Source organism: Natator depressus, chromosome 3 (assembly GCF_965152275.1).
Source record: "Natator depressus isolate rNatDep1 chromosome 3, rNatDep2.hap1, whole genome shotgun sequence".
In the NCBI taxonomy this organism is placed as follows: Eukaryota; Metazoa; Chordata; order Testudines; family Cheloniidae; genus Natator; species Natator depressus.
The window spans coordinates 95,672,888-95,696,699 of record NC_134236.1 but is presented as its reverse complement, the minus strand read 5'-3'; the positions used below and the strand labels follow the sequence as shown (position 1 = coordinate 95,696,699).

The window sequence follows — 23,812 nt, the reverse complement described above, 5'->3', positions numbered from 1 at the left end:
AATTCCAGGAGAGGCAAATCTGCTTCTGTAATGAGCCAGCCACTCCCAGTCCCTATTCAAACCCAAATTAATGGTGTTAAATTTACAAATGAATTTTAGTTCTGCTGTTTCTCTTTGAAGTCTGTTTCTGAAGTTTTTTTGTTCAAGTATAGCTACTTTCGAATCTGTTATCGAATGTCCAGGAAGACTGAAGTGTTCTCCCACTGGCTTTTGTGTGTTACTTTTCCTGATGTCCGATTTGTGTCCATTTATTCTTTTACATGGGGACTGTCCGGTTTGGCCAATGTACATGGCAGAGGGGCATTGCTGGCACATGATGGCATATATAACGTTAGTAGATGTGCAGGTAAATGCGTCCCTGATGGTGTGGCTGATGTGGTTGGGTCCTCTGATGTTGTCACTAGAGTAGATATGGGGACAGAAGGCAACAAGGTTTGCTACAGGGATTGGTTCCTGGGTTAGTGTTTCTGTGGTGTGGTGTGTAGTTGATGGTGAATATTTGCTTCAGGTTGGGGGGCTGTCTGTAAGCGAGGACTGGCCTGTCTCCCAAGGTCTGTGAGAGTGAGGGATCGTTGCCCAAATTATCTGACAGCAAATGGTGAATATTAGCATAAGTGAAGTTACCTTCAAACTCATGATTTTCTTTTTTTAGATTTATTTCCATAATGAAACATTTATGGAAAGAAAACATGCTTGCTTACTAAACAATAATTGTCCTTGCTTATGCATGAGTTAGAGGGTGCTATGCTTTTAATGAAAGCATAATGCCTAAATCAAGGTTGATCAGTATGCTTAGCAGCAGATGACAGGAGCAGGGAAAATGTGATATGAATAAGCAACAGCTAAAGGACAAGATGACTCAAAAGACCATGTGAGGTGCATATGCCCCAAATACTTATATTATATTCCATGTTATCTTTTCAGCCTCAGCTATTCTTGTAATTCTTCCAGTGAGTGATGATCAGTCCATTCCAAAGTTTTAGTATAAGTAACTAAATGAGCTCTGTAGCCACTTCTAACAAGCACTGCATTTTTCTGGATGGGTAGTCAACTCATCACAGTAGACTCCTAGTACAGCTGAATGCTAATCCCTGTTTGTTCCTGTGAGGGAGGTCAAGCAAACACAAAGTTTCCCTTGGTCTCAGAGCAGAAACATCTGAGAAGCCTTAAGTGGGCTTATTGGGTGAATTCAGCAGCAAAGATGCCTCAAGTTGATTATCTCTGCACTCACAGGAAGGTGACTCTGCAATCAAAGAGAATTGCCGTTGAGAGTTTCATGGAACAAGAATAGAGGATTCTAGCCAAAAATAGTATTGAACATAGCAAAGAGAATGCAGCCAAAGACCAAACACAGCAGCAATGCCCTTAGTATCCGAGGCTGACATAGGGGGAACTGTAACATTTACCTGTGAAACAACAAAAAGTATTATACCTAAGTTGTTTAGAAACAAAATTTATGTTGATATCAGGGAATGTGTAAAGTGCCATTCTGTACTTGTAGATATTTATAATTCACACTATATCTGCTGAGTTCACAGACATAAGATGTTGCTTCACTGTGATCTTTATTATTTTAAATATAAGATTACTCCTTATTTATGGTTCAGTTTATCCCACATGAATGTGCGTGGCATTATCATCAATGCCTGAGCATAGATAATAACCCATAAAACAATCTCCAAATAAATAGCGCAGTTGACAGCTAAATGATTGAAACAGGGAGCAATGGACATTTTGGAACATCTTTAGTGCTGCATTTTACTATCATACATGTTGTTTATCTTTCTTTTCAGTGTCATCTGGAAAACGTTTCTTCCTTGGTAATGGTACTCACGAAGACAGGCAAAGCTTGGCAAAAAAAAAATAGCGTCCCTTTTCCTGCTGAGCTTCAGGAGTTGAAAATCATAATGAAAATATTAAAAATGAAAAAGATTAGTGGAGGGTAAGTGAGAAACATCTCTAAAGTTCTGAAACAGAGCTTTGTGACAAGATGATTTACAAGAAAGGTGTTCACATAAGGTTCTGGTTGGGAGGCAGCAGAGCCACATTTAGAATATGACTAAAAATCATCTCCAGCATCTCTCACTACCAAAAGTAGTGACTGGTAAATGAATGGGATAGTGCTGTTATATGTGATTTTCAATGCATCTTTCCTGAAGCATGACTTCAGTGATATTGAAACTCACAAAAGAAAGGTAGCAGTCACGTTACTGAGAAGAAGAACTTATATATTACTTTCACAAAAAAGATAGAAAGGGACTACTAGCAGGTTACCCTACAGACAGATATAAAGCAATTACATGACATAGCCCATCCTTACTTGAATAACTGATCATGCAATTGGAATAACTAGAGCTAGTCAAATAAGTTAAAAACCCAGTTGCCAAGGTTAAAACTGGGTTTTGGTGTATCGAGATATAGATCAGGTTGACAGTGGAATAACTAGGTCTAAAGCCACACTAAGTATCCCATTGCCACAAAGTGCATCATTAATTTGAGATATTAACACTGAAGCAAAGACTTCCCAAGGAACAACAACAGTGTAATACTTCTATACATACAACCTTATCACACTTTTTGAACAGTCAGAATAACAATCTTCTTCCTGTCATCAGGTATGACATTGGTATGTCAAAACATCTGTAACCGCCTACTCAGCCTTGGTACAACAATACTCTTACCTGTCTTCAGGGGTTGCGTTACAAACCCCTAGTGCCTTCCCAAATTATAGCTTATGGACCGTGATCCAGATCTCTTCTTGCATGAAGGAAGGTGGACTGCAGGTGGTGGACAACTGAGGGACATCTTGAAATGATCTCCCCACCAATGCAATAAATCTTAAATATGCTGATGAGATTATCTTGGCAACTCAATTTCGTGAATTGCTGCAGCTGATGGACAATCTGGTCAGACAAGAAGTGGCACGCATTGGTTTGGTTATTAATTCTGGTAAAAGAAAGTCCCTGGCCATTACCATCAAGCAGTCTCCATCTCCAGTGTTACAATAAGCTCGGCATTAGTCTGTCTGGAAAGGACATCAAGCAGGTGGCAACTGTCAAATATTTGGGCAGTGCTGAGTGCACTCAAAAGACATAGATACTCATGTAGCAGCAACTGCCACCATGTTTCAGTCTCTTAAGGGGACTCTATGTGAACATTGTGATATCAAGCTGCTCACAGAGCTGTAGCTCTACAGAATCACAGTTATACTAACTACCACATGGAAGTGAAATGTGGGTGCTGAGGAAGGCTGAAGAATATGTGATTGATGTTTTTGATTCACATCAACTTCAGCAGCTGCTCCATATTAAGCGGTAGGACAAGATCAGAAATAAGAATACTCAAAGTCAAACCGAGCAACTGCCTCGGTCATCACTGGTTCAACTATATTGGTATGGACATATTAGGATAGAAGACCAAGAAATTCCGAAGTGTGTACACTAAGGAATACTGCTACGTGGACGGCAATCATGTGGGTGCCAAAAGCTTCAGTGGCATGAGAAGATTCCCACTGATGGACATCAATTGAATATCCAGCCAGACCACGTTAAGGACCTAGCCAGATGTAGATATGGGTGCTGCTCGATCAACAAGGAGGTTACATCCCTTTGGGATTTGCTATGATGACAATGATGAAACTGTTTTGATCTGGCTTCTTTGTCTCCTTTTGTTATTTGTTGTTCATGATCAGAATTCAAATTCATTTAAATCAAGACAAAAGTGATCAAACAAATTTTGTTTCATCCAGAAGTGGATGCAATGTAGTGGTCATTTTAGACATTTTTGATGTTACTGGATAAGTGGCAGTGGCAGAAAGTAGAAGAGAATGAACATAAGAACAGCCATACTGTGTCATACCAAAGGTTCATCTAGCCCAGTATCCTGTCTTCCGACAGTGGCCAATACCAGGTGCCCCAAGGGAATGAACAGAACAGGTAATTATCAAGTGATTCATTCCCTGTTGCCCATTCCCAGCTTCTGGCAAACAGAGGCTAGGGACACCATCCCTGCCCATCCTGGCTAACAGCCATTGATGGACCTATTCTCCATGAATTTATCTAGTTCTTTTTTCAATCCTGTTATAGTCTTGGCTTTCACAACATCCTCTTGCAAAGAGTTCCACAGGTTGATTCTGCGTTGTGTGAAGAAATACTTTCTGTTGTTTGTTTTAAACCTGCTGTCTATTAATTTCATTTGGTGACCCCTAGGTCTTGTGTTATAAGAAGTAAATAACACTTCCTTATTTACTTTCTCCACACCAGTCATGGTTTTATAGACATCTATCATATCTCCCCCCAGTCCTCTCTATTCCAAGTTGAAAGTCCCAATCTTGTTAATCTGTCCTCATATGAAAATTGTTCTATAACCCTAATCTTTTTGTTGCCCTTTTCTGAACCTTTCCCAATTCCAATATATCTTTTTTTAGATGGGGTGACCACATGGATTTATTTAGAGGCAATATTATATTTTCTGTCTTATTAGCTATCCCTTTCCTAATGATTCCCAACACTGTGTTAGCTTTTTTGACTGCTGCTGCACATTCAGTAGAATATCCACAATGACTCCAAGATCTCTTTCTTGAGTGGTAACAGCTAATTTAGACCCCATCATTGTATATGTATAGTTGGGATTATGTTTTCCAGTGTGCATTACTTTACATTTATCAACACTAACTTTCATCTGCCATTTTATTGCCTAGTCACCCAGTTTTGTGAGATCCCTTTGTAGCTCTTCACAGTCTGCTTTGGACTTAAATATCTTGAATAGTTTTGTATCACCTGCAAATTTTGCCATCTCACTGTTTACCCCTTTTTCCAGATCATTTATGGATATGTTGAATAGTAGTGGTCCTAGTAAAGACCTCACTATTTACCTCTCTCCATTCTAAAAACTGACCATTTATTCCTACCCTTTTCCCCTATCTTTTAACCAGTTACCGACCCACGAGAGGATCTTCCCTCTTTTCTCATGACAGCTTACTTTGCTTAAGAGCCTTTGGTGAGGGACCCTATCAAAGGCTTTCTGAAAATCTAAGTACACTGTATTCACTGGAGCCCCCTTGTCCACATGCTTGTTGACCCCCTCAGAGAATTCTAGTAGATTGGTGAGGCATGATTTCCCTTTGCAAAAACCATGTTGACTGTTCCCTAATAAATTATGTTCATCTATGTGTCTGACAAGTCTGTTCTTTACTATAGTTTCATCCAGTTTGCCCAGTATTGAAGTCAGGGTTACTGGTCTGCAATTGCCGGGATCACCTCTGGAGCCCTTTTTAAGAATGGGCGTCAAATTAGCTATCCTCCAGTCATTCGGTACAGAAGCTGATTTAAATGATAGGTTACAGACTACAGTTAGTAGTCCTGTAATCCCACATTTGAGATCCTTCAGAACTCTTGGGTGAATACCATCTGGTCCTTCTGACTTATTACTGTTTAGTTTATCAATTTGTTCCAAAACCGCCTCAATCTGGGATAGTTCCTCGGATTTGCCACCTAAAGAGAGTGGCTCAGATTTGGGAATCTCCCTCACATCCTCAGCTGTAAAGACTGATGCAAAAATTCATTTAGTTTCTCTGCAATGGCGTTATCGTTCTTGAGTGGTCCTTTAGCATCTCGATTGTCCAGTGGCCCCACTGGTTGTTTAGCAAGCTTCCTGCTTCTGATGTACTTAAATTTTTTTTTGCTATTACTTTGAGTCTTTGGCTAGCTGTTCTTCAAATTCTTTTTTGGCCTTCCTAATTATATTTTTACACTTCATTTGCCAGAGTTTATGCTCCTTTCTATTTTCCTCACTAGGATTTAAGGATGCCTTTTTTGCCTCTCTTTGCTTCTCTTACTTTGTTGTTTAGCCACGGTGGCACTTTTCTGATTCTCTTACAATGTTTTTTAATTTGTGGTATACATTTAAGTTGAGCCTCTATTATGGTATCATTAAAAAGTTTTCATGCAGCTTGCAGGTATTTCACTTTTGGCACTGTACCTTTTAATTTCTGTTTAACTAACTTCCTCATTTTTGTGTAGTCCCCCTTTCTGAGATTTAATTCTACCGTGTTGGGCTGCTGTGGTGTTTTCCCTACCAGCTATATTCACCTATTGGACCAGATCCTGTGTTCCACTTAGGACTAAATCAAGAATTGCCTCTCCTCTTGTGGGTTCCAGGCTAGCTGCTCCAAGAAGCAGTCATTTAAAGTGTCAAGAAACTTCATCTCTGCATCCGGTCCCGATGTGACATGTACCCAGTCAATATGGCAAGAGTTGAAATCTCCCATTATTACTGAGTTTTTGTATTTGTATAGCCTCTCTAATCTCCCTGAGTATGTACAAAGTCATGGAGTAGAAAAAGATAAGAAAAAGCAGTAGAAAAGACAGAACATTATGAGTACGTGTTACAGAGCAGTCTGTGAATCTGCAGCCTGCCTCCCTGCAACTTCTATGAGAGGAAATTAAGCAGGAACTGGATTATGCAGTCATGTTTGCTGGTCAGATTGCAGGAGTTCACATACATTTCTTTGCCCCTTGGTATCATAATATTTTTCAGTTCAGCCTAGGCAATTACAAGAATTTACCCATCCTAGAGAGCACGCAGCTTCTGCTGCAGGTCAGCACAAGAGTCAGTTATTATCGGAGGAGAAATTGAAATAAATGGTCAAGTACAAGGTTTTCCTCTATAATACAGCTTTTGGCATACACTTCTGTTTGTAGCCACAGGGCCCAGTCATCTTCCTGATTATTTACTGCGTCTGAGCAGTTATCAAAGAGTGTGCTTGAGAAACTCAACAAGCTCATCCCCTTGTGGAAGACACATAGAAGTGCATAGCCTGTGGGTTTTTAAGAATTTCAATACAACGTCAAGTAGCTGTGATTCAGAGTTTCTCCCCCGGACAGTGAACAGTGTCTAGGGCAGGGGTGGGTCCACAAGCCGTTTTAAGCCGGCCCGCGAACCGCACCATGTGGCTTAGCCCCACTCTGGCGCTCTGGCTGGGGTGCTGGGTCGGGGGCTGGACCATGCGGCTGGGCCCTGCTCCGGGGCGCTGGGTCGAGGGCCATACCACGCGGCTTACCTTGAGGTAAGCGCCGCTCGGACTCTGCACCCCTGAGCCTCTCCCCACACCCCAACCACCTGCCCCAGCCCTGATCCCCCTCGCCCCTCCTTGATCCCAGCCAGGAGCACCCTCCTGCACCCCAAAACTCTAATCCCCAGCCCTACCCCAGAGCCTGCACCCCCAGCCGGAACCCTCACCCCTGCCCCAGCTCTGATCCCCCTCCCGCCCTCCAAACCCCTCAGTCCCAGCCCAGAGCAGCCTCCTACACCCCAAACTCCTCATCCCCAGCCCCACCCCAGAGCCCACACCCCAACCCCAATTTTGTGAGCATTCATGGCCTGCCCTACAATTTCTATTCCCCAATGTGGCCCTCGGCCCAAAGAGTTTGCCCACCTCTGGTCTAGGGAATCCTATATATAACCCAAGGCTGAGTCATGACCTGGCCAGTCATTGGAACAGCTTCAGGTCATTTTGTAAAACAACCAGCCATAACCAATATATACTATTTTCCCTGTGGATTTTGTGGGACTTTTGGGCACTTTTACTATGACACAAATCCATAAGCTTAGTAACAAGGATTGAAGCTATTTCTGTAGGTAAAAAGAATATCCTTTGATTACACTGGTTACAGGTGAACACCTAGTCCTGAATATTAGAGGCCATCCCAGGGCAGTAGAAACATTACTAAAATCCTTGCATGACTTTTAGTTATCCCTAGATGGCCAGAGCTATGGCCATTATGAGAAAATTTCAATACTTCCTGCAGCAGTGTAGGATGCAGACCCAAAAGCCATAGATCTTCACCCTGATCTCTTACATTATGTGTCTGAGAATCATATAATCCACCAAGCTGTTCATTGCTCTATGCTTCTGATAGAGTTTAAGCTACAGAGTGCACATCTGACATTAATTCAACATAAAAGGTTTCTTGTTAAAAATATTTAGAGTAGAACCCTTTTGTCATTTACAGCAAGGTGTCAGCGGAGGTAATCTAAAGGAAGAGAAGGAGAATGTGGAGGAACATCATATTTTGGCACCTTTCCCGCTGTTAGGGAACTCTCCAGCTTGAATTAGAATAAAAATTCATATTCACATTTTACTACTAGCAGTTCTAAACTGGAACTGTACTCAATGAAGACTCCATGGAAAGCCATCTATCTTTTTGTGAAGAGGATGAGAGACAAACATTCTCAACAGCTTTTTTTTTAATTTGCATACTCTTCTCTGAAATGAGATAAAAGCATTTAGAAAGGATGAATGTAGCTGAATTTTGCACTAATTAAACCTGTTACAAATATCTCATAATTAAAGCTTTAAACTGTGAAAATAATGAAAGCTTCAAGTACTGAACAGGTGATGCATAAAATTTACTGGAAATCAATGCTGCACTTCATTAGATGATGCAAATTATAATTTGTCATCTTCCAATACTTTTTTTCAAAATTTATATCCCTGTGTAATATTAACTAAGTGTCTTTAAAGGGATTTATTGTAATGGAAAGTTAAAATACGCTCAGAAAATGAGGCTGAAATCAATTTTCAATAAATGAAAATATGCTCCAAACAGAACTATTGTTGAAGAAGAGGCCTGAACATATATCTATCTGTTTTAGGGTTTTCTGGAGTACCCATCACCATAATTGCTGAGTGCGTGCCAATTAGATTAAGTTTTCAAGACACAGTGACCCAGAGAGCCTGGAGCCTCTTTTTAACCGTCTGATTAAGAGCTTTTCCAATCTTTAAATTCTGGGTTCTCTTGGGAAGTGTCCGTGCCATGAGACCCAAGGTGAGAGTAAGAAGGTAGGACAGGTCTTTAGTTTAAAGAGAAAAGAGTGGTCACAATTTTCCTTAGACTGATTTTATCCCCTTGGTGCTTTAAAGCAGAGCTGTACAAATAAGTGAGGTTTTGGTTTGCTGGCCATGCTAATTTTTTTTAATTGTTTCCCCAAAATGAAAATTTTGGGCAAACTGAAAAAAATTTCAAAATTTGTTTCAGGTTGAATGAAATATTTCATTTGACCCAAACCAAAACATTTTGTTTCTTGTGAGTTAACATTTAAAAAAAAAAATTGAAACATTTCAATTTTTTCAGAGGGTTTTTTTTTTTTTTTGGCGTGGGGGGTGAGGGGGAAGTCCAGCTGAAAAATTTCAGCAAATTTGACAAAAGTGTGGAATGTTTTAGTCTACCTGAATCTGCATTTTCCAGTGGAAAAAAGGTTTGAGCCAAAAGTTTCACCCAGCTCTACTTCAGAGTGATCTAGCTGTGCACGGAAGGGTCTTAGGCTGCGTTCATTTTTAAATATGTCCCATCTATCATTCCTTAGCCAAACAGTTTTGCAAGTAGGAAAAATATTTCTTCCCTTAGGCTTTGTTCAAAACAGTATTAAAATAAGGTTCTATGGCTCAGGAAAGCAGAGAGAACTGAAGATACTTAGTTCAGGTTACATCCTTTTTTCTGTTACTCTGTACGCAATAGACACACATTTTGCAATAATATACAGCAAATAACTCCTTCAGTCGGGGTATTTTTTTTTGCCAGAGGCTTAGCTCAGCCCCCATGCTGGCAAAATTTGAGACTCTGCTAGGGTTTCCTCCAAGGTACAGAGCAAAGTCACCAGAAAGAGAAGCCAAAATCAAAGGTTCCATATAATCTAAATATGGATTAGCTCTGTGGCTTTTTTGTCAGATGGAGGAGAAGCTCATGAGTTCTGAACTGGTGTAAAAGAGTACACAATATAATTTTTCTACCATTAGAGGACTTGTGCACTTCTCTCTTACCATTCTCCTTATAATCCCAGAAGTTTTATGAGAGAGCATGCATGCATTCATTCATCAATTCTTGTACTCATAACTCGGATTAATTACATCGGTACAGCTATGACAATAGGGTTTACTAGCTAACTTGCACACACTCTTTTTCTCTGCTTAAAAGTTTTAAAATTGGAGCTACCGTAAAGGTAAACTATTGACACTGTTTCTTTAAATGCAAACTGAAGAACATTTAAATCCGTAGTACACTAAAATGTGACATTTGTATGCAACAATAAAAGAATACTATATTACAAAGTGTACTTTTTCAGGCCAGAGTAACTGGGCTGAGAAATACAATTTCTTTCAGCAAGAACTGTTTCAATTCCAAAGGACATCCTCACACCTTTTTTTCACTGCATGTATCAAAAGCAAATATTGCTCTCAAAATAAAATAGGTATAATGTCACCGCAAGCTTTACAGTGTCATTTAGTGATGTAGTGTCCAGCAGCCAAAGGACAAAATATGCAAAGAAAATAAATGGAAAAAACACCTGCCCCATTCGGATGTAGTAGATTACTGATAAGAATTTAAACAAGAAACCATTCAGCTCTACAGCAGTGATAACATGCTGTGGTGCCAGGGATTATGAATATGCAGGTATTTCACCAATCACTGCTGAGACCTGCCGGCATGATTAAGTCAAAGATGACCAGAACAAAGAATCTCTTTAGCAAGGAGACAGCTGGGCAATCAACAGGCCCCCTCAACCAAAACTACTCAGTAGGAATTTTTACATAAGGAACGCTGATGATCATGAAGGCTTAGAACAACTGATGCCAAGGAGAATGCGTGCGGATATTCATGACAAAGAAGGCATTACATGAAAGTGCTCCTGTGCAGTAATTAGTCTACCATAAAAGACCAGTGCTTCATTTACGCCCTGTCTACACTGGCAAGTGTCCGCGCAGTAAAGCAGCCTGCTGCGCTGTAACTCCCGAGGTGCACACACTGCCACGCCACTTAGTGCGCAGAAACTGTGCAGTTGCAGGGCTTTAAAAAAACCACCCCGACGAGAGGCGTCGAGCTTTCTGTGCCGGGGCAACAGCACCGCAGTGCCAGTGTAAACAATGTGGCGATTACAGCTCTGTGATTGGCCTCCGGGAGGTGTCCCACAATGCCTGTTCTCGCCTCTCTGGTCATCGGTTTGAACTGTACTGCCCTGCCCTCAGGTGATCAACCGTCATCCCCACCCCGTAAATTCCTTTGAAAATTTGAAAGTCCCCTTCCTGTTTGCTCAGCGATGCGTGCAGTGATCTCAGCACATCTTTCCAGGTGGCCATGCTGCTCCACGCACCAGGTGATTCTGGAGCAATGCTGAGCTGCTGGACCTCAACAGCATTTGAGGAGAGGAGGCTGTCCAGTCCCAGCTGCACTCCAGCCATAGGAATTATGATACCTATGGACAGATTTCACGATGCATGACAGAAAGGAGCCATGATCAGGACACATTGCAATGTAGGGTAAAAGCGAAGGAGCTGAGGAACGCCTGCCACAAGACGTGAAAGGCAAACTGCCGCTCCAGTGCTGTGTCCACAAGCCACTGGTTCTACAAAGAGCTGGACGCGATACTCGGTGGTGACCCCACCCCTACTGCGAAGGCCCCTGTGGATACTTTGTTAGCTCATGCGCCAGTTGAGAGTGGACCAAGCCAGGAGGAGGACATCTTGGATGAGGATGTGGAGGGGGACCCAGAGGCAGAGGATGACTCGGAGGCCAGAGATGCATGCAGCCAGGAGCTGTTTTCTACCCCGGAGGAGGCTACCCAGTCACAGCTGTCGGAGCTTGGCAAAGTGCAAACAGGAGAGGAGGCCCCTGGTAAGTGGATCTGATTTTGGGAATTGCTTAAGCGAGTTTTTGGGGGCAGGAGGGTTGCAGAAAGCAGGCGTGTCTCCCACCATATGCCTAGCATTCAAAACTCAGCCTCCAGGTGCTGAGCCTCTGCAGTTCAGCCCTGAGTGAAGTTTTCACTCTTCCCTTCACAATTATGGAGCGTACAGCATGCAGCTATAAGCATAGGAATATTGTCATCAGCTAGGTCCAGCTTCCCATACAGGCATTGCCAACGGGCTTTTAAATGGCCAAATGCACACTTAGTCATTCTGCACTTGTTCAGCCTGTTGCTGAACCGCTCCTTGCTGCTGTCAAGTTGCCCATGTATGGCTTCTTAAGCCACGGCATTAAGGGGCAGGTGGGGTCTTCCAGGATCACAATGGGCATTTCTACTTCCCTACCATGATCTTCTGGTCCAGGAAGAAAGTCCCTGCTTGCAGCTTCTTGAACAGGCCAGTGTTCCAAAAGATGCGTACGTCATGCACCTTTCCGGACCAGCCTGCATTAATGTCTGTGAAATGCCCACGGTGATCCACAAGCGCCTGGAGAACCATTGAGAAATACCCCTTGAGATTAATGTACTCTGTGGCTAGGTGGTCTGGTGCCAGAATTGGAATATGCCCACCATCTATCGCCCCTCTGCAGTTAGGGAAGCCCACTTGTGCAAAGCCATCCACAATGTCATGCACGTTGCCCAGAGTCACGGTCTTTCAGACCAATTAATGGCTCTGCTCACTTCCATCAACACGAGTCCAACAGTCGACTTTCCCACTCCGAACTGGTTAGCGACCGATCGGTATCCGTCTGGAGTAGCCAGCTTCTACAGTGCAATCGCCACGCGCGTCTCCAGCAACAGGGCAGCCCTCATTCTCGTGTCCTTGTGCCGCGGGGCTGGAGTGAGCTCCTCACACAGTCCCATGAATGTGGCTTTCCTCATCCGAAAGTTCTGCAGCCAATGCTCGTCATCCCAGATGTGCATGACGATGTGATCCCACCACTCAGTGCTGGTTTCCTGAGCCCAAAAGCGGCGTTCCACTGTGGTCAGCACCTCCATGTAGGTCACAAGCACTCTCGTGTCATAGCTTGTACGCATGACGAGATCAATGTCACATTTCTCTTGCCTTTGTAGTTTAAGGAATAACTCCCCTGCCACTTGTGATGTGTTGGTCAGAGCGAGCAGCATGCTGGTCGGCAGTTCGGGATCCATTCCTGCAGCCCGAAGAGGCAGAGCGCACAGTGCACAAACTATAGAAAGAGGACACCAAATGCAGATGGAAGCACAGGGATTTCTGGGATGCGAAGCAATGCATCACGGGGCATCGGGACAGGACTCAGGATGCCCCATGACCCCCTCCGCCTTCCCACAAGTCTTAGCAGCAAAAGAGAAAGAGGTGCCCTGGCAGATAGCTGCCCAGAGTGCACTGCTCCAAATACCGCGGCAAGTGCTGCAAGTGTGAACACGCTATTGCGCAGGCAGCTGCCAGTGTGAACATACACTGCGGTTTCCCTTCAGCGCTCTCTGAGCGCTCGGTAATTGCCAGCGCTGTAACTTTGCCCGTCTAGATGTGCCCTTAGTGTCAATTTATTTGGCATAATGAAAATGAAACTCTGAATTAATTCTGGACTGAGGCTGATTCTCTGAGGCTTAATACACTTAGCTCATGTTATGATTGGGTACTGCAGCATACCATAAATGGTAATAGGATACCCCTCATGCAGCTTCACCCATTCTGACAGTCTTGCTGTTTCTAATACACTCAAAGTATTTGTTTGTTTTCATGCATTTGACCTATTTGCTCTTTAAATTCCCTTTCAGCTGACACAAATTCCATCTTATATGTGAATTGCCACAGTTTATGTTCCTGTTTAATGGCTCCAGTACCCTCTAGTACCTTGCCATATCACCGGGGCACCGATTGGGGTCTAAAGCAGGCATCTCAGGGTGATGTTTAAAAAATTTACCAAATGTTTCCCCAAATTGCATCAAATAGTATCAGTGGTGGATGGAGGAGATTGATGTAGACACCCAGGGGAAAGGGTGAAGGGAGGGGACAGACCCTTCCAGATCTGATCCTGAGCCATGAAGTTGAATTGCTGGGTAGGATCGGTGCTTTTCTGCGCCATCCTCCCATTTTGTGCTCGTGCCCTCTGCAGCCAGGATGGCCCTTCACTCCGGCCAGACATCTGGTACTGAGCCAGCCTCACATCACCCCACACCACCTCAGGTGTAACTGGGAGATAGCAACAGAGCTCGGGCTCCTGGGTGAGGCGTGCACAGCAAAAAAGGCTTGGCAGTGGCAATACCATTTCTCAGGCTACCACCCCCCATCCCACACAGCACCAGCACTCCCAGAGTCAGCTCCTCAGCATCCCCCTTCCCCCCACGGGCAGCACTTGGGGAGCCCCGGAGAGGTAGCGCCACCCCGCCTGGCTGGTCCAAATGCCTCCATTGCTGACATTCTCCATGCGGAGAGGGAGGAGATCTGTGGGCTCAGCAATGCGCTGCTCTGAGGCTGCAGAAGGACTACCAGTCAGGAGGCAAAATTTTACCAAATGTGTTGGGGGGGGGGGTGTGTTTCACCCCTCTGACTTCCCCACCCCTTGTGGCACCCCTGCATGCAATCATGCTGTTTCCCCTTTCCTCTGTCTCCTTTTCCATTTAGGGACATACATGCTTTCTGGGACTCTATTGTGCTGTGATTAAGTTGACCTAAGCTTATTCCTCACTTTTGACTTTAGGGTCATTTTAACTAGATTCCTCATTATTTTTTTAAAATCCCTACTTCCGAAGTTTAGTGTCAGCAACAGTATTTGGTAAGATCCCACTCCACAGGGTGGTGAACTTAATCATACAGTAGTCGCTATTAGTTCTTGACTCAGTACAGTTACTTTTTGAACCACCTCCTGTGCACTACTTTGAACTAAGTTGAAAGTAGCCTCTGCTCTTGTTTGATTTTGAACTAACTGTTCGAAGAAGCAATTTCTTAAAATATTGAAAATTTGCTTCTCTAAACCTTGCCCTGACATGATATTTGATCAGCCTGCAGGTAGTTAAAGTCACCCATTATTACAGATTTGTTGCCTATGATCTTGCTCTCCATTGCACACTCAATATCTTTCCAGTGAAAATGTTAGCAGCATAAATCTACTAGTGTATTTGTATTCTTATAATCTGGGATTTGTAGCTATATACTTTCTATTGTATGGGTCTCTCCACTCGGATAATCCCTCTCATTAGATTTTATGACATCTATTAGGTACAATATTGCTCCCCAACTTTTAAACCCAAATTGGTCTTCCTTGTATAATGTACACACCAGTGACAAAGTATTCCACTGACTTTTGGCCTTCCACCATGTTTCAGAGATTCTCTTACGTCAACATTCTCTTCTATTGCCAGGCATCCTACTTTAGCTTTTTCAGCTTCTTGTGTTGGTATATAGATATTTATAGCACTCTTGATTGTGCACCTATTTCACTTTTTATCTGGCACCCTGTTATTTCTCTCTAATGTATAGCCGTGATCATGTACTACTTGGTTTCTTCCTTCTAGGACAGTAAGCACAAGTATTAAAACACAAACCAAAAGGCAAGTCTCATAATATTTCCAATCTGACTAAAGCCAATCACACTGCAAGAACTATGTGAATACTGCAAAATGTTTCCTACAACTACTTATTCAAAATTTTAAGTGGTTCCCTTCAGTTGTGCTCACCTCCCTTGCGTTTTAACTTTCAACAGATCTTTTAGCAAATGAAGACATTGGCAAGATGTTCAAGGAAACAGCCAATTTGATACAGATATTGGATAATATTTGCAGAAAGGAAATTTTGTATTTTTAAAATGTTTTTGTACCAGACGCCTGTATCTAAGAATTATGGTTTTCTAATTAGAGGGTGTGTGTGTGTGTGTTGGGGGAAGAGGGGGGGGGAACATATAACTTATGTTTCCAATCAAGACTGACTAACAAATCAAATAGCAAGTGCTCAGAAGACATTGCTCCTCTACAAAGCAAAGAGTCACAAATATTTATGGGAAATAATTTCAAATACTGAGAAGTTGAAGAAAGTTATCTGTTCTTAGGCAATATGTTTATAAAATGTTCAGGTCCCACACTTCCATAACTGTGCTACCAACAGCAACACGGGCTTCAAATTGTGTGTACAAAAGCCTATTATTTGTGAACACAAATTAGAATTTGTGCTTTCAAACTGGTAAACTGTGTGACCAAATGCTTCTTTATACATACAATTGTGGTTTTTTGTACTTGCAATAAATGCATCAGCTGATTCTCTGAGGCTGTAATGCCCTTAACTCATGTTATGATTTGGTGCTGCAGCATACCATAAATGGCAAAATGAACCGCTGAAAGTTTTGCCTTAAAGGATCGTAATCTAGACAAGAACTTCTCAAGGAGTCATCACTTAAGTGAGTGCTTCTGGCTAGGATACTAGGTTCCTGAACCTCAAGAATATCAAGCTTCAAAGCCTGGTCAGAATATGTAAGGGATTTCATTCCCTTTTAGCCTTCTCTTAGATACACTAATCATAAAGGAGTATCCTTCCCCAAAGGTATACAGAATGTAAAAGTGGAAATATCTGTCTTGGATAATTCCTGTATAGGGCTTGAAGACATGTACTGCCTTACTTTAAAGAAAACAAATCTCTGGAAAGCAAATTGAATGGGGTCAACAAGGCAATACTTAACCTCACAACAAATGTTACTAGAAAATGCTGAAAATAAGGAGCTTTTCTCATACTGTGAGTAAATAGCTTTTCTTGGGAAAAGCACTGGCAGTCGATTGTGTTATCTTCTGTTATAAGATATTTGGGAGTAAAAAAAAAAAAAAAAATCACTGAAATTCTTTTACCAAAACCAATACTGATGAATCCTAACTCACTGAATACACAGAACCTAAATTTAAAAGTGAAAAAGGTAGCAGAGAACAGGATGATCCAGAACTCAAGATTCACTATTATTCCTGCTTGTTATTGGCTTACGTTTAAGCATTTTTGTTGTACAGCTGATTTGTAGCTGTATTATTTGACAATATCCTGATATGTGCATGTTATAGATGAGCTTCTCCACATTTTTATGCATCACCATGAACATTTTTTAAAATGTAGTAGGTACTAAGTTGCCATGTGTAGTTCAACATATTATTGAAATACTTCCTGGAATCTGCCAAGATTCAGGGATGAATTCACTTTGGGGCATTGAGTTGGTCTACCTACGGGGCTTGAGGCAGTTGGCAATTCCTTGCTTGGAGGCATGGATTAGCTCAGCTATACTCTCTGGGGCCTAATGGTCTAGCAGACGGATGATGCTGCAAGAAGCTCTGACATAAGGTAATTGCCTCTCTCTCGCTCTTTTAATATATATCAGCAATTACATATTAAGTAATGTACCAATGATAATCTGTCCTTTTCTCCAAGACTTAATGCAGCCAAGTATTAAACTATATAAGATCCATCCTCCTTTAACTGGCTGCAAATTTGTGTTGTGGTAAATTGAGGTCTTTGCTCTTTTTCTCCAGCATATTATGCTCGTTAGTACTTTCAGAGGTCCATGAGTCTCCATTAATGTTTACTATTATTATTTTTTCTTATTGTTATCCCTAACAGAGGGATATAACAGAATAAATTAAACTATGGCAATATTACATTGTTTCTTATCCTCTTTGTATGTTTGTATCACATACAATCTATATCTATTCTTAATTTAAAAATTCGGTAAGTGCTAATTTTTAAAATCTGCTTAGTTATATTATCGTTCCCTACTACTGCAGGATTAAAAAATTGAAATCCCTCTTCTGGTTAAAAATGTCTTCTTGTCTCATGTCTCTTCACTCCCAAGACCAGCAATCTTATTCAAACCTTTAATCCAGAGGTTCTCAAACTGGTCCATAGTTCCCTCTATGGTACGTGCCTGGGCTGCTGCACACAAGAGAATGAAGGGCCACCAACCTAATTAGTGGAGCCGCGCAGGCGTGGCTCCACTGATTAGGTGCCTGGACCCTGAAGAAGACGCACATGTAAGGTGAGGTGGTGGCCTTGTGGGGAATAGGCAGCAGGTGAGAGGGGGCAGTGGGGTGAGAAGAGGGGGTGGGTGGGAATTTGGTATATGCACGGCAGTGGCAGCCAGAGAAAGAGGCGACTTTCCCCTGCTCCAGGACTGCAGCTGCCGGGAGAGACCCCCCCCCAGCCTTCCCAGCCCCAGCTCGGGGCTGCCGTGGCCAGGGAGAGAAGCTATGAACTTTTTTGTCTATGGCATCATTTGGCTAGTACTGTAGTTATCAAAAACAAACCTCGGTTCACACTGGTCTCTACATCCACACTAGCAACAACTATTAAACATGTCTATTGTTATCAAGGACACACCCATCGCATTAGAAAGGTCAGACTACTGATATTAAAATATTGAGTTGTGTGCTTTTATTTGTAGAACAAAAAAACAATTATTAAGTTTTTTATATAGCACTTTTATCCAAAGCACTTTACAATAGTTAGCTAATGATCTTTCCAAATGTTGTTTGTACCATTAAGTGGTCCACCAAGACCCTCTGCAATTTTCAAGTGGTCCACAAAAAAAAAAAGTTTGAGAACCACTTTTTTAATCCATTTCCCTGTCCTCTCCCTGCAAATCCTCCCCATCCCTTGTCTGAAAGCTGCCAATTACCACCTCCTGCTGTCAAAATTCTCTTTTATCTTGGTCTTTTCTGGCAGGCACACATCCAGGATTTACATACTGTGGAACAAGCTCTAGTCTAGAAGAATCAGGTTCACCAACACCAACAGGACTAAAGCTCCAAAGTGGCAGCTGACATCTGTTTCTATGTAAGACTGACACCCAGTGGCCTTTCTCCTCAAATTCCCGGATACGCATTTCCCATCCCCCATCAACTCTCCTTAATTCCTTCACATCACTCCATTTTACATTCTTTGTACCTTCTTCCCAGGGCAAAAAGAGCAACACAGAGTTCAATTTTACCACCTCATCATCCCTAGAGACTGGGGGTCTCCCTAAATGTTTTCACCTTCTTTGTCAGGAGCCAGGAATAGCACCTACTGCAAATATTTACATCCCCTGCCCCTCATATTCAGAGCTCTTGGAAGGGGAGGAAAAAGGATGAATATAAATGCTGAACTTCTCTGCAGAGCAGGAGCCAGACAGCATCAATGTGTTCAGCAGCCTTCTCCTACTTCATGCATTTCAAAGCAGGTGTAGAGCAGGAATTGTGACTGCACATATCAGTGCATTCTGAGTCTAGTCTGCAGGAAGTCTCCTAAGTGGAGTGGAAGAGACTGAGCTGCTGTGTGTGGCCCAGGATGAGGAAGAGATTGATCAACAATTTCCCAGGCCCCTTGGTTAGCTGGAGCCCCAGACATCTATACTGCCTATCCCCACTGATGGCTCTGCTAAAAACACATTCACATCTCCATCATGTCACTTCTGAATGCTGACAATCCTCTAATATCTGCTCTCTAAACTTCAGCCATACTATTCTTTCCTGCAATATTACCTTAACCACCTTCTCTGTCTGCCTCTACCATCTCCCATTTAAATTAAAATATCCCCCAAGACCTGACAGTATATTCACCTGTTCCCCAGTATGCCAGTTTTGGCTTCCTATTGCTCTCTCTCTCTGCTTCTTGTGATTCTCCAGAGTTCAAGGTCACTCATTCACTTGCTGTGTCACATCCCTCTGAGACACGAATTTATTTCTTTAAATCTCACCTTCTGTTCTCTTTAACTTGTGATTCACTGTCTCTAGAAAATGTGTGATACCCTTTATTAAGCATGTTATATAAAATTAAAATGCATTAGTGTTGTAGAAGCAAGAAATATTACAGATAGTGATATGACTGAGGAGTAGGGATGATGCAGGGTACGTTCACAGAAGATGGCTGTCCTTACCCTTGCATATTCAATTGGCAGTCTGAGTTTTATCGACTCCTACCCACACCCCTGGAAATAAGCAAACTTCATTGCTACCATCCGAAGGCCCAGAAGACTGTTGCCTTACTCCTTACTGTGCTCTCCTGGAACTGGGAACTGAGCACCCACCTTCTGATTCTTCACGTGGAAATTCCCTCCATCTCCTAGCTTCAATGGAATACATGGTATGGACCCATGAAAACCATGATGGGCAGGAATCAGTCTACTCCCATCCTCAGATACACTCACTCCAAACAGAGCAGCAGCCGATGTGAAACACTCATTATACCACTACATTCAGCTGACAGGCTGACTGGTCTCCTAGCAACTTTGTGATAGCTGGGGCAACTTCTAATTCCTAGTGGGATTTCTTAGTAACAGCACTAAGGTGGAAGTGGTCTCTATGCAGCTGCTGCAGTGACAGAGGGAGAGTTTCCCTTTGTTAGATGTCTTTTGGGGCAATCAGGCTACTTACTGCCCACCCCTGTCCAACTGCAGGGGTGCAGCAGCATCAGGCACCTTCTGTATGTGTGGGAACACATACTTCAGTTCTAGATGATGGATGCCAGGTCACAAGGCCCTTTACAACAAAGAGTAAAGTCGGGGGCAGCTCTAAGAGAGGGCATATGGGAAGATGAATAGGAAAGAGTGGTAGGAATGGAATCAGCCCAGGAGTTTAAAGTGTAATTTATTTCTAGAATTTGAATTCATTCTGATTTCAGGTATAGTCCTGGTTCTAGCAGAAAACGGTGCCTTGTCCTATTGAAGCAGCCCTTTTAAATATAAGCCTCTATTTTCTGGAATTCCTATTTTAGGAATAAATTCTTTGTGCTTAAACTTCTTAGAGTGGTTTTGAGCCCAAAGGTAATATTTTTTTAAAAGCAAAAATTTGATAAAATCCCATTTCCCCTTTTAATGTTTCCAGGTGTGAAAGTGGGTGTTTTCTTTTCTTCAGAGCTGACTGAAAATGTAAATCATAAGAATTTTAAAAATAAGTGTTGGGTTCTTTCTATTTGTCTTATGGTTTCTTAGCTTTTAGGGTGCACTCAGGTCCTGTTTTCAAGCTTTCTCCCCCACAACCATAAGGACTAGAAACTGATTTTCTCAGAAAAGGAAAGCTGTGATTCTCACATAATCACAGGATTGCAGAAGGTGAGACTTGATGAAAAACTCCAAATATGAAACTTGGGTTAAAATCATGAGAGTTGGCAACACTGTTAATTATGTGCATGTGTATAATATTTACACGCACAGACACACACTTTCCATATATATAAGATGTTTGCAGTGTTGTAGTGTTGTTGCAGCTGTGTAGATCTCAGGATAGAGAGACAAGGTGTGGGAGGTAACATTTTATTGGACCAACTTCTGTTGGTGAAAGAGACAAGCTTTTGAGCTTACACAGAGCTCTTCTTCAGACCCAAAGCTTCTCTCTCTCGCCAACAGAAGTTGTTCAATAAAAAAGGATTACCTCTCCACCTTGTTCCTCTAATATCCTGGGACCAACATGGCTACAACACTACTGCATATATACAGAAGCATACTTTCACTCCTACACATACTAATATTCATTCATTAACATTAATACCATAGGACTAATTTGTGGTTCAGGGACTGCAAGGACGTAAGGAGACCATCATGATCCCTTATCTCATTGGCCAGTTGCCCACATCTTGTGTAACAGTGTAGGAAGGGATGCCAGCTCTTCAGAGCCAGGTACAGACCCAACACAACTTACTCCTTTCCCTCCCTGGAGCAGCAAGGGGAGTTACAGCCTCACTCTTGGGCTGAACCAGGAGCATCTCAACAATGCACTAACTCCAGAACAGGCTTATGGTAAAGCCACAGCTGACTCCATAGGGACCAATACAAATCAGACAAACAGGCGTATGCCTGAAGGCTGAATTACTGTTCATGATGAAACAGCAGCTTTGGGATTTCCTGATTTGCATTTGTGTCTGTGAAAAATCTACACTGTACTGTTGAATTAGTATTTTTTTATTATGGATTTATTTTTAGATAAGGTCATTCTGAGCAACGGTTTTGAGCTTTAAACTTTTTATATCTTTCTTTTTTTAAAACAAAATGCTAAAAATGTAAATCTAAAACCTAGTTAAAGTTGTAATGGGTTAGAGAGTCCAACAGAGCCTAATTTGTTAGTGTGTATGCAGAAAGATTAAAGGGAGGATGGATGAAGGGGAAAAAACCAGGTCAACTCCCGAGATTCACATACTATCTTTTTTACTTTTGTTTTGTCACTTCCTTACCTCTCTCTCCTCACACACCCACAATACTGTGCATCACATGCATTATATTTTGGGGTAGGAGCATGGTCTTATTTGTAAGAAGCAGGCATATTTTTGCACTCTAAACAACATGAGTTAATAAGAAATAGTCAATAAAAATTACAGTAATTCACTGATCAATAGGTAAAATCCAGTGTGTATAATATTTTGTATTATCTATATCACCTCTTGTCATAAATATAAAGGGAAGGGTAACCACCTCTCTGTATACAGAACTATAAAATCCCTCCTGGCCAGAGGCAAAACCCCTTCACCTGTAAAGGGTTAAGAAGCTGGCACCTGACCAAAATGACCAATGAGGAGACAAGATACTTTCAAAGCTGGAGTTGGGGGGAGCCCAAAGGGTCTGTCTGTGTGTGTGTGATGCTTTTGCCGGGAACAGAACAGGAATGGAGTATTAGAACTTGTTAGTAAGTAATCTAGCTAGGAATGTGTTAGGTTTCCTTTTGTTTAAATGGCTGGTAAATAAGCTGTGCTGAATGGCATGTATATTTCTGTTTTTGTGTCTTTTTGTAACTTAAGGTTTTGCCTAGAGGGATTCTCTATGTTTTGAATCTGATTATCCTGTAAGGTATTTACCATCCTGATTTTACAGAGGTGATTCTTTTACTTTTTCTTTAATTAAAATTCTTCTTCTAAGATCCTGATTGCTTTTTCATTGTTCTTAAGATCCAAGGGTTTGGGTCTGTGTTCACCTATGCAAATTGGTGAGGATTTTTATCAAGCCTTCCCCAGGAAAGGGGGTGTAGGGCTTGGGGGGGGAAGACGTCTCCAAGTGGTCTCTTTCCCTGTTCTTTGTTTAACGCTTGGTGGTGGCAGCATAGGGTTCAAGGACAAGGCAAAGTTCGTACCTTGAGGAAGTTTTTAACCTAAACTGGTAAGAATAACCTTAGGGAGTCTTTCATGCACGTCCCCACATCTGTACCCTAGAGTTCAGAGTGGGGAAGGAACCTTGAACCTCTTCTTTGGGGATTCCAAAGTACTTTACAAATGTGAACTAATTAAGCTTTATGCTATATTCATATTTTCATATATGTTGTGAGATTATTGATTTTTCGTGGTGCTATTTAATTATGATAGGTGACGCATAACAATGTTACAGTTGTAAAATAAATACATATGCAGGTTAAACAAGGGTAAGATGTATATTTAATTCCTAAGCAAAAGGGTAAAGTTTGCACATCCACCTCTCCCATTTTTATGATGCTCAGAAAATAAAAACATAAATGATACTCACTCCTGTTATGTAGCGAGGTCTATACTGGATGGTTCCAAATAAGCCAAGTATGACTATAATAATGTGCACAAAATTTGCCAGGATTGGTGCCCACTGATAACCAAGGAAGTCAAATATCTGCCTCTCCAGCACACAAACCTAGGATTTAAAAGCATCAGAATGCATAGATTAGAACAGGCCAGAAAAACCAGATATGAAGACATGTTCCCTCCCCAAAACAAGAAAATTGCCCTAAGTTTAAAACTAGTTCACTCAGCAGTATAATGAAATGAGTTTGTGATGTTTCATCCTTTGGTTTTAGTGAAAGCAGCATTTCTCACTGACAGTCTACTGAGTTATATGCAGTTAGCTAAAATATTCATATGGGTGATTCTGCTGAGATACCAGACCCTGTTCACAGGGATGTTGTGTTTGCAGCAGAAACAGCACAAATCATCTTGTCATACACTGGCAAATGTTGTACTTCTACGGTGGTGCTGAAAGTCAGTGGTGGGTTTAATACTCGAGCTCAGCAAAATATTTTCAGCTGAAACTTTTTCAATGAAAAAAAATCAAATTGGATCAACTGATTTGGTTAACTGATTTCCACAGCTGTGCGGATTTTGGCAAATTGTTTTAGTCAAAACATAAATGAATGATTTTTTTCC

The 23,812-nt window shown here is 41.9% G+C and overlaps 1 protein-coding gene across 2 annotated transcripts in view; it reads right to left on the bottom strand.

Annotated features, from left to right (window-relative positions):
* Positions 1-23,812, bottom strand: part of NKAIN2 (sodium/potassium transporting ATPase interacting 2) — a 764,856-nt gene that overhangs the window by 395,020 nt on the left and 346,024 nt on the right. For both annotated transcript variants that reach the window (XM_074948365.1, XM_074948364.1), the window contains exon 2: positions 23,166-23,303. In XM_074948365.1, coding sequence (XP_074804466.1) covers positions 23,166-23,303 — 138 coding nt within the window. The remainder of the gene's footprint in view (positions 1-23,165; positions 23,304-23,812) is intronic.